The sequence below is a fragment of the Rattus rattus genome, chromosome 2 (genome assembly GCF_011064425.1).
Source record: "Rattus rattus isolate New Zealand chromosome 2, Rrattus_CSIRO_v1, whole genome shotgun sequence".
In the NCBI taxonomy this organism is placed as follows: domain Eukaryota; kingdom Metazoa; phylum Chordata; class Mammalia; order Rodentia; family Muridae; genus Rattus; species Rattus rattus.
The window spans coordinates 13,513,242-13,530,489 of record NC_046155.1 but is presented as its reverse complement, the minus strand read 5'-3'; the positions used below and the strand labels follow the sequence as shown (position 1 = coordinate 13,530,489).

Sequence of the window (17,248 nt, the reverse complement as noted above, 5' to 3'; positions counted from 1 at the left end):
GAAGTTAGACTGAAAGGATAGGAATAACCCTATTAAAAATGGGGTTCAGAGGTAAACAAAGAATTCACAGTTGAGAAGAACCTAAAGAAATGTTCAAAATGTTTAGTCATAAGGGAAATGCAAATCAAAACAACCTTGAGATTCCACCTCACACCAGTCAGAATGGCTAAGATCAAAAACGCTGGTGACAGCAGATGCTGGCAAAGATGTAGAGAAAGAGGAACACTCCTCCATTTTGGTGGGATTACAGACTGGTACAACATTCTGGAAACCAGTCTGGAGGTTTCTTAGAAAATTGGACATTGCACTACCTGATGACCCAGCTATAACTCTCTTGGGCATATACCCAAAAGATGCTCCAACAAACAATAAAGACACATGGTCCACTATATTCATAGCAGTCTTATTTATAATAGCCAGAAGCTGGAAATAACCCAGACGCCCTTCCATAGAGGAATGGATACAGAAAATATGGTACAAATACACAATAGAATATTACTGAGCTATCAAAAATAATGACTTTATGAAATTCAGAGGCAAAAGGATGGAACTGGAAAATATCATCCTGAGTGAGGTAACCCAATCACAGAAAAACACACATGGTATGCAGTCATTTGTATGTGGATATTAGCCCAAATGCTTCAATTCCCCTAGATGCACAGAACACATGAAACTCAGGAAGGATTACCAAAATGTGGATGCTTCACTCCTTCTTTTAAAAGGGAACAAGAGTACACTTTGGAAGACATAGGGAGGCAAACTTTAGAACAGAGACTGAAGGAACACCCATTCAGAGCCTGGTCTACATGTGGCCCATACATATAGAATCACCAAATCAGATAAGATGGATGAAGCAAAGTGCAGGCTGACAGGAACCAGTTGTAGCTATCTCCTGAGAGAGACAACCAGTTAACAACAAATACATAGGCGAATGCCAGCAGCAAACCACTGAACTGAGAACGGGACTCCCGTTGAAGGAATCAGAAAATGGACTGAAAGATCTGAAGGGGTTTGAGATCCCATATGAACAACAACCAACCAGAGTTTCCAGGGACTAAGTCACTACCCAAAGACTATACCTGGACTGGGCTCCAACTGCATAATTAGCGATGAATAACCTAGTAAGGGCACCAGTGGAAGGGAAAGCCTTTGGTTCTGCCAAGGCTGGACCCCCTTCGAACGGGATTTTTGGGGGAAGGCAGGAATGATTGGAGGATGAGGAGCGGAACACCCATAGAGTAGGGGGAGGTGGAGGTGTTAGGGGGATGTTGGCCTGGAAACTGAGAAATAGAAATGTATTTGAAATGTAAATAAGAAATACCCAATTTAATAAAGTTGGAAAAAATGTAAAAAAAATTACATATCCTAACTTAAAAAAACAAAAACAAACAAACAAACAAAAAAGCCAGTAAGCCCACATACAAATGGAAGCTGAACAATACTCTACTCCTAGAAAACTTGGTCAAGAAAGGAAGAAAGTCAGAAATTGAAGACTTCTTAGAATTTAATGAAAATGAAGGCACAAATACCAAAACTCATGAAACACAATGAAAGCAGAGCTAAGACAAAAATTCATAGCTATGAATGCCTCCAAGAAAACAAACAAACAAACAAACAAAATTTAGGGAAAGCAAACACTTGCAGCTTGATAAGATACCTGAAAGCTCTAAAACAAAAAGAAGCAATACACTCTAAAAGATTAAGCATCAGAAAATAATAAAGTTCAAGGCTAAAATTGATCAAGTAGAAACAAAGTGCATACAAAAATTAAAAAAAAAAAAAAAGATGGTTCTTTGAGAAAATCAGCAAAATATGAAATGCCTTAGCCAGACTAAACAGAGGGCACAGGAACAGTATCCAAAATAGCAAAATCAGAAATGAAATAGAAGACAGAACAACAGAAACTGAGGAAATTCAAAATTATCAGATCCTACTACAAAAGCCTACATTCAACAAAACTGGAAAATATAGAGAAAATGGACAATTTTCTACACAGATTCCTGTCACCAAAGAGTAAAATCTGGATCACATAAACCATATAAACTGTTCCAAAGAAATTAAAGTCATCATTAAAAGTCTCCCAACCAATAAAGAAAAAAAAAAGGAAGAAAGCAAGCAAGCAAGCAAGCAAGCAAGCAAGCAAGCAAGCAAGCAAGCACAGGACCAGATTGGTTTAGTGCAGAATTCTATCATACCTTCAGTGAAGACCTAATACCAATACTCTTCAAATTATTCCACAAAATAGAAACAGAAAACCACTACTAAATCACACACACACACACACACACACACACACACACACACACACACACACACACACACAAAGGACTTCAGAACAATTACCCATATAAGTATCAAAGTCAAAATACTCAATAAAATTCTTGCAAACCAAATTTAAGAACACATCAAAACGATCATCAATCATGATTAGGTAGATTTCATACCAAGCATGCAGGGACGGTTTGTTATATAGAAACTCAACAATCTAATCCACTATATAAATACACTGAAAAAAATCACATGATCATCTCATTACATCTTTAAGAAAGCATTTGACAAAATTCATACCACTTCATGGTAAAAATCTTGCAAAGATCAGTTATTCAAGACCCATACCTAAACAGTAAAAGCAATATATAGCAAACCAGTGCCAATATCAAATTAAATGGAGAGAAACTTGAAGCAATCCTACTAAAATTGGAAACTAGTCAAAGGTGCCCACTCTCTCACCACATTCACTACAGTATTCTAAGTCCTAGCTAGAACAATTAGAAAACAAACTAGGTCAACAGGATACAAATTGGAATGGGAGAATTCAAAATATCACTATTTGCAGATGATATGATATTATACTTAAGTGACCCCTAAAGTTCCACCAGAAAATCCCTAAATCTGAAAAACAACTTCAGGAAAGTAGTTGGGTATAAAATTAACTGAAACAAATCAGTAACCTTCTACAACTCAAAGGATAAACAGGCTGAGAAAGAAATTAAGGAAATAACACCTTTCACAATAGTTATGACTAATATGAAATACCTTGGTCTTACTCTAACCAAGAAAGTGAAAAATCTGTATAACTAGAACTTCAAGGCTCGGAGGAAGTTTATCAGAGAAGGTCTCAGAAGATGGAAAGGTCTCTCATCCTCAAGGATTGATACTGTAAAAATGGCTGTCATGCCGAAGCAATCTTAAGATACAATGCAATCCCCATCAAAATTCCACCTCAATTCTTCATAGAGTTAGAAAGAGCAATTTGTAAATTCATTTGGAATAACAAAAAACCAAGGATAGGAAAACTATTCTCAACAAATATGGGGAAATCATCTCTGACATCAAGCTACAGAGCAATAGTGATTAAAAACTGTATTGTATTTGTACAGATAGAGACAGTTAGATCAATGCAATAGAATTGAAGACCCAGAAATGAACCCACAAACCTATATTCACAAAAGAGCTAAAACCATCCAGTGGGAAAAAAAGACAGCATTTCCAAAACATGGTGGTGATTCAACTGGTGGTCCACATGTAGAAGAGTGCCAATTGATCCATAGACTTTAACACCTGGGGATCCATCCTACGTACAGTTCCCACACCTAGACATTATTATAGATGCCAAAAAGTGCATTCTGACAGGAGTCTGATATAGCTGTCACATGAGAGGCTCTGCCAGAGCCTGACAAATATAGAGGCAGTTGCTAGGATCCAATCATTGGACTGATCATGGGGTCCCCAATGGAGGAATTAGAGCAAGGACTGATGTAGCTGAACAGGTTTTCAATCCCATAGGAAGAACAATAAAACTGACCAACCAGACACCCTAGAGCTCCCAGGAACTAAACCACCAAGAAAAGAGTACACATGAAATGACACATGGCTCCAGACTCATATATACCATAGTGTGACCTTCTGGAACATCAATGGGAGGAGAGGCACGTGGACCGGTGAAGGCTCCATGACACAGTATAGGGAAATGCGAAGGTGTGGTAGACAGATGGAGTAGGTTGGTGATTGGGAGAGTACCCACAAAGAAGCAGGGGTGGAGGAGTTGGGATAGGGGTTTGCTTGTGGGGAGAGTAGAACAGGGGATAACATTTGAAATGTAAATAAAGAAAATATTCAATAAAAGAAAAAAACTTAACTGCAAATGTTGGTTATACCAATTTTAGAATGCAAATATTTATGTATATGTGCATATTGTGTATTACCCAAGTCTGAAGAAAAACTGAGCTTTCTATGTATTATTTAAGAGCTTGTTATAAAAGGTAAATACTAGAAATTCCATTCAAAAAACTCAATGTAACTAATAAATTCAGAGGTCTCCAAGGTGAAATAATGAACACAAACTCAACTGTGTTTTCTTTATTAACAAATTACAATCACATAAAATTAGGAAAATCGCATCAAAATAATAATGCTTTTTACAAACTTAAATGAGGAAGTGAGTGACATGAAGAATTTAAATTACAAACATGGTTGATGTTGTTCTTCCTATGCTGTTGCAAACACCTCCATATCCTTCAGTCTTTCCCCCTAGTTCTACCACCAGGGTCTTTAAGCTCAGTCCGTTGGTTGGCTGCAAGCATTAGCATCTGTATTGATTAAGCTCTGACAGAGCCTCTCAGGAAACAGCTATACCAGGCTTCTGTCAACAATCATTCCTTGACACATCAGCAATAGCAATAGCGTTTGGTTTTGGTGTTTGCAGATGAGATAGATCCCTAGGTGGGACAATCTCTGGATGTCCTTTCCTTCAGTCTCTGCTCCACTCTTTGTCCATTCATTTCTTTTAGACAAGAGAAATTCTGGGTTAAAATTTTTCAGATGGGTTGGAACCATCCCTATACCAGGGGCCATGCCTAATCTCTGGATATGTTCTCTATAGATTCTCTCTTCTTTCTTGGGTATTTCAGTTAATTTCACCCGCTTTGTGTCTTGGGAGCCTCTTGCTTTCCTAACGTCTGGGAATTTCTAGTGGGTACTCCCATTTCCCTATCCCCCACTGGTACACACGTCTCTTCAATTTTGTGACCCTCTGTACATTTCACCTTTATCTTCCCACACCTGATCCTGCCCACGTTTTCTCTCCCCTTCCTCTCTCCATCTGAGATTCCTCCCTACCTCTCCATCCCATGATCATTTTGTTCCCTCTTCTAAGAAGCATCCACACTTTGGTCTTTCTTCTTTAGTTCCATATCATTTGTGGTTGTATCACAGGTATTCCAAGATATTTGCCTAATAGCCACTTATTAGAGAGTACATAACATATGTTTTCTTTTATGACGTGATTACCTCACTCGTGATGATATTTTGCAACACCATGGGAAGAACAGCAATATAAACAACAGAGCATGCATGGACTAAACCACCAACTAAGGGTGACACCTGGAGAGACCCAGGGCTCCAGCTGTATATGTAGCAGAGGATTGCATTACCTGGAACCAATGGGAAGGGGAGGTTCTTGGTCCTGTGGAGTCTAGATTGCCCAGCATGCGAAAATGCTAAGGCAGTGAAGTAGGAGTGATGGGTGGGTGGGTTCAGGAGCACCCTCATAAAAGCAGTGGAAATCGGTAAGGGCAATAACATTCGAAATGTAAATAAATAAAATAACTAATTTTAAAAAACCAACAAATGAAATTATACATTTTATAGGTAAAAACCCCAAACATTGCTGAAATAAAACAAACAAACAAAAAATCCCTGGAAAATTGTATTATCTCAAGGGGGTCAGTCATATCAAGAATTATGATACTGCTAGAAGATTGTGACAAATTCTTTGCAGACATGCAATGTGAAATATTAAGAATCTGGAGTGTTTACTGCACCATTATATATCTTATTACAGTAAAGAAAAGCTGAATTATTGATTACTAGTGAGCTAAAATATTTCAGTTACTACTGTTATACAAATTAAAATTTAGAAATGGAAATAGCAGATGAGAGAAGAATAAATTTCTCCTGGGAAAAGTCACCAAATAGCTTATCTAATCTCAAGAGGTCAGGCTTAAACAGGCATAAATGGGGGGATACAACTGGATACAATAGTATATATATATATATACTAGTGTGTGTGTGTGTATGTGTGTATATGTGTGTGTGTATGTGTGTATATGTGTGTGTGTGTGTGTATGTATGTATGTATTACATACATAGATAATTGGAAGTTGTCCAGTTGTGGCATGGAAGGAATTGAAAAAATTGCAGTGTGCAAGTGATATAAAGACAGTATTTATGCACAAATTTTTCAAAGAAATAAATTAAAAATAAAATGTACTCATATTTGAAAAAAATTATCAGCCATTTTAAAATAAAAAGCAAGACATGGACCAGATTCAGGACTTTGATCTCTCTCCCCTTCACTTCTACTCCAGTGTCCCTAGAATGGCAGCTGATTGTCATGGCATATCCACTTTGTTCAGTCAGTCTGTTGGCACTCTTTTGAAACCTACTTGATAACAACACCACTTGCTTACAATGAATCTGTAGGCACATGTGTCCATCTATTTTTCCTCCTTTCTTCTTCCACTCCACTTGCTTAACTACATTCATCCTACAAGCCTTGGGCTGATCCTATGTCTAATGTGTAGTGTGATGAGTCTCCCTGATCACAGTAAATTTATCCAAATGCATGCCTAGCCTTAGTTTCTTATCTGAGTGCCTATATGACTCATAAGTTTCTGTAACCTCACCTACTCATGCCACCCCAATCTTCAGATTGTGTCCAGACAACACTGCAAAGGCAGTCTAGAACCTCAGATAAGACAGTGCCAATAAGGGAAGCCAACAGGTTTAGATTTCTGCTTAATCTCTCTCTCTCTCTCTCTCTCTCTCTCTCTCTCTCTCTCTCTCACACACACACACACACACACATACACACACACCACAAACACAGTAATATATATATTATATGAAAGGCCAAAATTGTACATTTCACCCAAAATATAACATCATAAAAATTATCTAGAAATGATCTGGGTGAACCCAGGTACAGAGAACTTGAAATAGTAATCATTAACTTTATCAAAAGATTAAAGGAGTTTGCATAAAACAAGAACACATAGCTCAGAAAAATTAATGTGAATAGCAATAAATACCTGAGTGAGACCCAAGAAAATACAAATATATGGTTGAGTAAAATGAAAAACAAGAACATGGGTTTTAAAAACTGTTTCTATATAAAGATGGACCTATTGAAGGAAAATGAAGTGAAGATGAGGTGATTAAAAAACCCAGTAACCCAACTGTAAACCTTGAAAGAGTTTGGCATATACTCTTGCCACTAACAATAAAGGTATTACCATTTTATAGCTGATGGAAGAAAGTGAAGATTTTTTGTTTGTTTTTTATTTGGTTGCTTCTTGTTGTTGTTGTTGTTGTTGTTGTTGTTTTCTAACAGTGTAGCCACTGTTAGAAAGGGGTTGTCCATACTTCCAAAGAGGCTACACATCAAAGGTCATGTGGGGATCATAAATTTGATCTAAATCAGATAAAACAAATGTGCATAAAGTATATGGGTATAAATAGATGGAAGGTTAATTGAAAAGGGTGAATATGGCAAAACATTGTATGGAACATTCAAGAAACTAATAAAACTTGGAAAATGAGTCTATAATTCTGGTATCTATTGATCTATTTATCTACCTAGTTATGGGTTGCTATAAAAGTACCTGTTTTGTGAATGAGATGCAAAGAAATGTTCAGTTAATCTAAAGAGCATGCCAATGGCATACAGATTAGACAATTCTGTGAGAGTCTATCTTTCTACAACTATTAGTTTAGTAATAGGTATACTTACATGAATATGGGTAAGGAGCTTCCTGCAGGAAAATGAGTTTATATAATAGAGATCCATTTTTAGAAAGTCTAACCATAATGGGTGATCATTCAGTAAAAATATGAATCAATATATCCCAATAAGCAACTTTTAGGAAGTGTGGTTTGAAAGTCTTCTTTCTCTATCATTACTGTACAGTTATGGGTCTATGGACAGGCCTTTATGACTCTTATAAATTTATCAGCTCAGAAACCTGGTAAGTTTCATTGACAAACTGAATCTTAATTTTTGTCACACATCTGAGTTTTGTACTTTTATTTACTTCCTGAGTCTTATATAGGAGATAATCTCTTTAATCTCTCAAGCAACCAATATCTCAATTCAGAGGAAATAATTGCACAGCAGCAGTTAACCCATGAAAAGCGGTAGAGTGTTGTATATTCTAGTATCTATGATTACAATCTAAATTTTGAATTAAATAAACTAATTTCTATAATAATATCCAAAATTAGTTGTATATTGTCAGAATTCAAAAGGAATGAACAGAAAATACTTATAAACAATATACCCCGAACTTCAAGATACTTTAAAACTAACTGGCTAATCCCAGTGAAGACAAAGCTTTTCCAGCAATCTTCTTGAATGCATTCTTGACTTCTTTATTTCTCAGACTGTATACAAGAGGGTTCAGCATTGGGATGACCATAGTGTAGAACACAGATGCCATTTTATCAGTGTCCATGGAGTGTCTGGAACTAGGCTGTAAGTACATGAAGATAATTGTCCCATAGAAAATGGAAACAGTGGTAAGGTGGGATGCACAGGTGGAAATGGCCTTCTTCCGGCTCTCTGCAGAGTTCATTCTCAGAATTGCAACAAAAATGAGTAAGTAAGAAGTCAAGATAATGAATAAAGTAAAGCCAACATTGAATGCTGCCAACATGAACAGTATGACTTCATTTGTGTAAATACTGGAGCAAGAAAGATCTAATAGTGGGGGAATATCACAGAAAAAGTGATTTACCACATTGGAATGACAGAAGGAAAGATGGAAAGTGAAAGCAACATGGATGGAAGATTGTAAGAGTCCACTGACGTATGATCCAGCAAGAAGCAGGGCACAATTCATAGTTCTCATGATGGTGGAGTAATGCAAGGGTTTGCATACTGCTGCATGACGGTCATATGCCATTGAGGCCAGGAGAAAACTCTCAATAGTGGCAAAGGCTGCAAAGAAGAACATCTGGGCAGCACATGCATTGTATGATATGATCTTATCTTCTGTGAGAAACCCTTCTATTACTTTGGGAGTGACAGCTGAGGCATAAACACAGTCTACAAAGGAGAGATTACTGAGGAAAAAGTACATGGGAGTGTGTAGTCTGGAGTCCAAGAGAATCAACAAAATCATCCCAAGATTCCCTATCAATGTTGTCAAATAAATGAGAGTGAAGATAATAAATAAAGGAACTTGCAGAAATTGAGCATCTGTTAACCCAAGAAGAATAAATTCAGTCAGTTCTGAAATGTTCTGCATCAGTTTTATATGGGAATTATGACAGCCTCCTAGGATGAAAGAAAAATATTATATCTGGATATCACCAAAAATTTTTAAGTATATTCATATTCTCTTATTCATATGTCAGCTTTCTTTCCAGTGTTAAATGGCTTAATCTGAATTCTGGGTGGAATGTCCTAAATGAAATTACTTACCTGGTCATCATCAAACGGAAACTGTCACTTCTTTGCTGCCCATAGGGTTCCCTATTATAAACCTATGTCATCATTCAGTTTTATCATAAATGAAAGTATTTTTTCAGTAACATACATAGAACTGATTTGAGTTTTTTGCAAAATCTTATAAGCATATTTTTTGGGTTGTGCATCAGAATCTTACTTCGAAACTAAAGCAATGTAGGAACAACCAATTATTCTTCCTTTTTTGTTAGTAACAAAACCTATCCAATGCATTTCTCATCTCTAATACTTCCATCAATTTTAACACACTAACTGGAGCTATACTGAGTTTTAGGTGTTGCTTCATGAGTACTCAGTTTTATAACTAATTTCCTAAGGTCTTTCCTAAATTATTTCCTTTTAACATTGGACAAGGTGATAACTTCTTGATGTATAGGGCATGTTCATTGTGAAGTTTAGATATATCACAATACTCATTTGTTTGAAAATCTAAAGTAACAGTGTTTCAAAATTTCGAATGCTTTCATTACATCTAATGGGTGCTATTTTCTCTTACCACCGCACAAGTTTGTTATACTTGCACTTGAGAGAGAATAGGGTAAAAACTAGGAGATAGTTAGTTTGGGCTCAATATAATGTGTAAATTCAAATACATTATATTGCAAGTATATCTTGTTGTATCATTACCATTGTAGATTGCATGACACTTGAAAGTGCAGGTATGATTTTGTATGAGTATCCTTAACTTGGGAGCTAATCTCAACTTGAAAATCTTAGACATACTTATTTCTCTGCATTAATAACCTCTTATGTTCAAGGTACCAGACATATGATCTTATTCTTTTAAATGACAAGTATTCAAATCATCCTTTCTCTTCATGGGACATACCTGTACTTTCATTAAAAGAAAGGTGTAAATTTTTGCAAGTATTAAGGATACTATTTTAAGTCATGTAAATCATGGCCATTACTATTCCAGACCTTGGTTACCTTTTCTTGGTATCTTCTGATAGTCAGCTCATAATATTCATGTCCAAAAGTTAATATTCTCAGAAAATAGAAATTTGTAACTTATACATTTAAATGGATTTTGAAAGTTCTACAACCTTATGAAATTAAAAGTGATCTGAGATTGTCTGATCCTGTAGAACATTTTAAATAGAAAATTAAAACTTAGGCTCCCTCTGGAGTGAAAACAGAGAGAGGTAAATGTCTTTAGAGTGGAATTCTCTCTGTTCTAATTCAGCATAGTTGTAATAAGAAAATGGGACAAAAGTAAAAAGATTATCAATAATCATTTGTCTCTGGACCTGTTGTTTTAACATTTTAGATATTAATTTCACTTATTTGTTTGTATCTATAAATCAGAATGAAAATAGCTTGGTATTTACAGCTATTCCTGCCTATATTTACATATTTTTAATATTTACTTAATACTTACTGTTGTTCTAGAAACAGAAAAATAGGAATAAAAAGGAAGGCTGTGTGATAATTCACATCCAGCGCATTGACCTAACATACATAATTATGAAAGTATCTTGCTATTCTCCTTCTCCACATGTAGAGCTCTGCTCTGAAGTAGAATCTTGTCTTATAATATTACCAACATAATGACATAACTAGAAGCTATATCTAGAAGCTGTATCTCAGGGGGAGCAGTACATGTAAGTGGGTGTCTCTAGAGACTAATGAACTTACATTGGTTTTTAACCTTGATGGAGATTGTAAAACAGTGTTTGCATTTTGTCTAACAGCAATTATGAAGATATTGGGGAATATACACTCAGATGAAAAAGTCCCCAGTTTTAAAACACAGTTTTCCACAACCAGGTTGAACAGAGAAATGGCAAACAAATAAGAAATCAACTTTAAAGTCCATTATATGTAGCAGAGGATAGCCTTGCTAAGCACCTGTGGAAGGAGAAGCCCTTGTTCCTTTCAAGCTTGGACCCCTAATATAAGGGATTGGCGGGGGGGTGGGGGTGGGAGGGAGGTAAATGGGGGGGATGGGGAAAGGAACTCCCTTATAGATAGATGAAGGGGAGGAAGTGTGCATAGGGATCTTATGAACAGGAAACTAGGAAAGGCAATAACATTTGAAATGTAAATATAGAAATATCCAATAAAACTTTTTTATAAGCAACTTTAACAACATATAGAAGAATTCCGATATCAAATTTCCCCAAAAGTTAAGATTTAGAACGTTTATTTTTTCATTTTAAGCATTATAAAGAAGATACTCAAGTTAACATAGTACATTATTTTGGGTATATGTGTTTTATTTTTACTTATTCACTTTATATCTAGCTCAGATACCTTCTTCTGTTCACCTCCTTCCACAATCCTTCTCCCATTCCCCCTCCACCTCTCTACGACCCCTGGTCATTCCCCCTGGCAATTCAAGTGTCTGTGACACAAGGGCTTCCTTTCCCACCAAGGCCAGACAATGAAGCCGAGGTAGAGAAATGTATCCCACATATAAGGAACAGATGTTGTGATTACCCTTGTTCCAGTTGTTCAAGATCCATATGAAATCCAAGCTGTACATGTGCTATATATGTGCAAGGAGGCCTAGAGCCAGCCCTCTAAGTTCTTTCATTGTTGGTTCAGACAATGATAACCCACAAGAGTCTAGGTCATTTGATTCTGTTAATCTTCCCATTGAGTTACTATACCTTTATGGGCTACAATCCTTCCTCCTATTCTTCTATAAGAGCCCACAAAGCTACTTGAGACTTTCTACATTCTTCTCCATTGTCTTTCCTTAACATACCTATTCTTTACAAATTTCCAGACCTAGTTTGTGTACCACACACATAGTGTCCTAGCCTAGTGTGGTATCCTCCTACACCATACCAAATCCTTCCAAACCAAATCAAACCCCATACTCCAAGTGTAGACAAGAAAGCAAGTCAAGAGCACCATCTCAATCCCTTCTGTCCATGTGACTTTATTCTACTCAATCCATTTCTAATCACTAGTCTCAAGCTGTTAAATACTTCCTGCCCATTTCCTCTGTTGTAATCTCTGAGCCTCATAGAGAGTATATGAGAGTACTACATAGGATTCATGGTCTCTGAAGTACTTAACTGTTGTCCTTGAATGTGACACAGTTGAGAAAGGCTGCAAACATGTGGTATGAACCTATAAAGTTTACATATCGATATCACCCACATAAAGGGAAGCATTTTTATGGAGTGAATCATCTTTCACATCTGTGGAACTCTGCTGTGGAACAGAATCACTTCTGGTTCTTTACATTCTATATTTTAAGATGACATGATTTGCAAATATGTCATTGTATCAATGCCATGAGAATTGTTATCTCTAGAACTTCATGATCCTACACAGGCCATCCAAACTAGCACTTTAGAAGCCTGTAAATACTTTGTCTGTGAGGGATTATGAGTATATTGGGGAAGAGAATTTCAGGGAATACAGCCTGTATCAAATCAGCTGGGCTTGACACAAATTAGGCAGAAAAGTAACATTAAATTTCATTGAAATCTCTTAGTATATGATATAATACTTTTTGTAATTTTTATTATTATGTATTTTTTGTTTAAAACTTTCAATTCAGTATATAGCTGTCACACAAGAATATTTTTATGACCTTAACATAATATTTTCTTTCAACTCTTTTGTCAAGAAAATATTCGCTCTTGTTTTTACCACCAAAAACATAGTTTGCTTTAATTTTTATTATCAATTTTAATATTTAAAATAGCAATATATTATGGATAGATGTAAAATGTATAATTTGATGATATAATATATATATACACACACAAACAATGATAGAATATTTATTACCTTATATATCTATAATTTTGACTTTGAATACATCATAAATATGATGCTGCCTTTTTTAAATAGTACTATAATATATCATGTAGTAATAGTGCATGGATCAGTTACTTCTTTGAAACATTAAGAGAACTGATTGTTTATCTGATCTCAAATTCCACAGTGGAACTTTCAATAGCCTTAGAGACACAGCTACTTAACACATTGGAATTTGCGTGGGGATTTTATTTTCAGACATCTATACCTAAGCAAAATATGGATTTTTAAATTTAATGGGGAAATTCGTTTTAAGAAGAGAAAAATGATACAAAGTTAGTTTTTCTTAAAAGAGAAAGTTGTCTAAGAACCCTGAGTTAAGAAACAGAGCACAGGAACCACAACAGAGGAGTTAGAGAAAGGACTGAAGAAACTGAAGGAGTTTGAAACCTCATAGGAAGAACAACAATATCAACCAACCTAATCTCCCCCCAACCCAAACAGAGCTCCCAGGGACTAAACCACCAACCAATGAGTACATGTGGAGGTACCCATGGCTCTAGCCGCATGTATAGCTGAGGATAGCATTATCTGACATCAATAAGAGGAGAAGCCCTTCGTCCTGTGAGGGCTAGATTCGCCAGTATAGGGGGATTCTAGGTGGTTGATATGGATGTTGGTGGGTGAGAGTGGCAGCATCTTCATAGAAGTAGAGGGAGAAGGGATGGTGTATGGCAGAAGAGTGAAAGGGGATGACATTTGAAGTATAAATAAATAAAATACACACCAAAAATAAAATTAAGAAAATGAAACAGGGCTTACAGTTTCCAACAGCGCCCAGAGTTGACCTGGTCCCACAGCTGTCTGTACCTAGATCCTGTGAGGGAGAGGGCAGGACTCTTAGAAGTGTGAACAATCCTGAAAACTCAGGGGAGACCTCCACTACTGTTCACATTTCTGGATAAAAAGGACCCTGACTGCAGTCCTCTGGACACAGGAACTGAGGAGCAGTCTGTGACAAGATACTTAAGGTTTCCCTCTGAGCCTGGAGCCGACCCTGTAACACAGTTCTTTGTACCCAGATCCTGTTCGGAGAAAGTCAGTCTCCAGGAGTGCTGACACATAGGTTTACAGGAGGGTCAAGGCACTGTCTGTCAAAGACTATGACCAGCTAACACCAAAGATAACCAGAGGACAAGAGGTGAGTGCAGGAAACTAAATAAAAGAAACCAAGAAGACATGGTAGCATCAGAACCCAGTTTTCCCACCAAAGTCAATGCTAGATAGCCCAACACAAGAGAAAAGCAAGATTTGGACTGAAAAATCACATCTCATGATGATCATAGAACACTTTAAGAAGGACATAAATAAATCCCTTAAAGAAATACAAGACAGCACAGGCAAACACGTAGAAGCCCTTGAAGAGGAAACACAAAGATCCCTTAAAGAATTACAGGAAAACACAAACAAAAAGGTGAAGGAATTGAAGAAAACCATCCAGGATCTAAAAATGGAAATAGAATGAAATAAAAGATTCAGGCACTCCAGATACCGCTGGAACCTGAAGGGACCGGATCAACAGTTCTCTGCACCCAAATCCGGTGGGAGGGAGAGCTAAACCTTCAGAGGGGCATACATGCCTGGGAAGCCAGAAGAGACTACACTATGCCTACATTTCTGACTCCCGAGGAAAATACCTAATGCCATCTGGAACCCCAGTGCATACGGCTCCCGGAAAAGGCGGCAGAGGCCCTCCAGGTTGCCGCCCTCATGGAGAGCTCAAAAGAAACACCCCACGAGAAACGTGAGCTGTGGGACCACAGGTAAGACCAATTTTTCTGCTCCAAGCGACCTGACTGGTGGTCTCAGGACACACAGAGGCAAAATTCCTCTGGGACTGGACACTTCCGGTTTTTAGCTGGATACCCAAACTCTCTGATCCCTGCCTGCAGCTCATTGCTCCCAAATCCCATGAGAGAGAGAGCTCACCGCCCGGACAGGTGGGTACATGGCACTTAGGCCACTCTTAAACTAACTGGAAGATGTGGAGCCCTGTTAGGTGACTCCATCAGAATACTGGAAGAAACACTTTAGGCATCAGTAGCATTGGGCCATATTGGAATCTTTAAAAGTGTGAATTATTTTAAAGAGAAAATTCATTTTTGTAATATTTTTTCATCAAGAATATTTCTGGTAAGCAGAAGACATGTTTTTTAGAAATAAAAAAAATCAACTGATTCAGTTGGTAAAGCTTTTGATATTGCCCAACATAATCCTGTGATAGTATTGAAAACAACAAAAGTATTTGTGGACTGTCTGTTTTTAGGGGCTTGTACATCTCTGCAATTGACATATATATGATACATTGTAATTATAACCAGTCAACTGCTGCAGTTCTGTCTAGGCAGGAGCTTGTGGTTTAAGCAATCAACAACTTAGACACCTGACTAATAATAATGTTGCAACTATGTGTACTGAAAAATATGTGAAATGGTTGAATGTGGGCTGTGTATATATGTATGTACAGATTTCTGTGAGATGCTGCTGTTAAAACTTAACATGGAAAGTGTTCTACTGGATTTGAATCCTAGTGGCCAGTTCTATGATACTGTATGCATTGTACAACTGGAAGCAGAAGTAAAGACTGTTTAGTGAATATTTGTTAAATTTTATTGTGGCAAGAGATAATTTCAGAATAAAATTTTAACGTCCTAAAAAATTAAGTGACAGAAAGCCCGTAAAAATATGGAAGTTGATCAACGCTCAACTCAAGGATGTTGAACATTTTTTTGGTGCTTCTCTACCACTTGATGTTCCTCAGTTGAGAATTTTTTGTTTAGCTCTGTACCCCATTTTTAACTGGTTATTTGATTCTCTAGAGTCTAACTTCTTGAATTCTTTTTATATATTGGATATTTGATTACTATCAGATATAGGATTGGTAATAATCTGTTACCAATCTGTTGTTTGCTGTTTTGTCCTATTGGCAGTGTCTGTTGCCTTACCAAATCTATGCAATTTTAAGGTACCATTTGTCAGTTGTTGATCTTAGAGCATAAACCACTGGTGTTATGTTCAGAAAATTTTCTATGCCCTTGTATTTGAGGCTCTTCATCACTTTCTCTTCTATTAGTTTCTGTGCATCTGGTTTTATGTGGAGGTCCTTGATCCACTTGGACTTGAGCTATGTACAAGGAGATAAGAATGGATTGATTTGCATTCTTCTACATGTGGACTGCAACTTATTCCAGCACCATTTGTTGAAAATGCTGTTATTTTCCCACTGGATGGTTTTACCTCCTTTGTCAAAGATCAAGTGAACATAGGTATGTATATATATATATATATATATATATATATATATATATATATAAAACAAATCTATAGTTTTTATTATATTTTTAAATTTTTACATAATTTCAAAATATTTTTCTTGAATATTGTAATATTTACATTTTAAATGTTTTTCCCTTTATCCCCTCTCCAATCCCTCAGCTCCTATTCCCCTGATTCTATGGGGCTGCTCCCATTCTCACCCACCAACTCCAACTGCAATGCACTGGCATTCCCCTACATTGGGGAAACAAGCCTTCATAGGAACAAGTGCTTTTCTTCCTATTGATACAGGACAATGATGCTATTACATATGGGGCTGGAGTCATAGGTCCCTCAATGTGTACATATTGGTTGATTGTTTATTCCCTGTGAACTCTCGTGGTGTCTGGTGTGTTGGCTTTCCTATGGGGTTGCAAACCCCTTCAGCTCCTTCAGTCTTTTGTCTAATTCCCCATTGGGGTCGCCTTGTTCAGACCAATGGTTAGCTGTAGGTATCTTCATCTGTGTCAGTAGGGCTCTGGCAGAGTCTCTCAGGAGACACCCATATCTAGGTCAGCCAGCACTTTTTAGCATCAGTAATAGTGACTGTGTTTGGTGGCTGCATATGGGATGAGTCCCACAGTGGGGCAGTCTCTGGATGACCTTTTCTTCAGTCCCTGT

At 37.0% G+C, this 17,248-nt stretch overlaps 1 protein-coding gene across 1 annotated transcript; it reads right to left on the bottom strand.

Moving 5' to 3' along the window:
- Positions 1-8,363: 8,363 nt before the first annotated feature.
- On the bottom strand, positions 8,364-9,311 carry LOC116893716 (olfactory receptor 5B12-like). The gene has a single exon (XM_032895430.1). It carries the CDS (start codon positions 9,306-9,308, stop codon positions 8,364-8,366), a length of 945 nt encoding a protein of 314 aa, XP_032751321.1. The 5' UTR covers positions 9,309-9,311.
- Positions 9,312-17,248: the final 7,937 nt, after the last annotated feature.

Coding starts and splice junctions, on each gene's coding strand:
- LOC116893716 (XM_032895430.1), bottom strand. CDS start 9,308: ATGCAGAACATTTCAGAACTGACTGAATTTATTCTTCTTGGGTTAACA.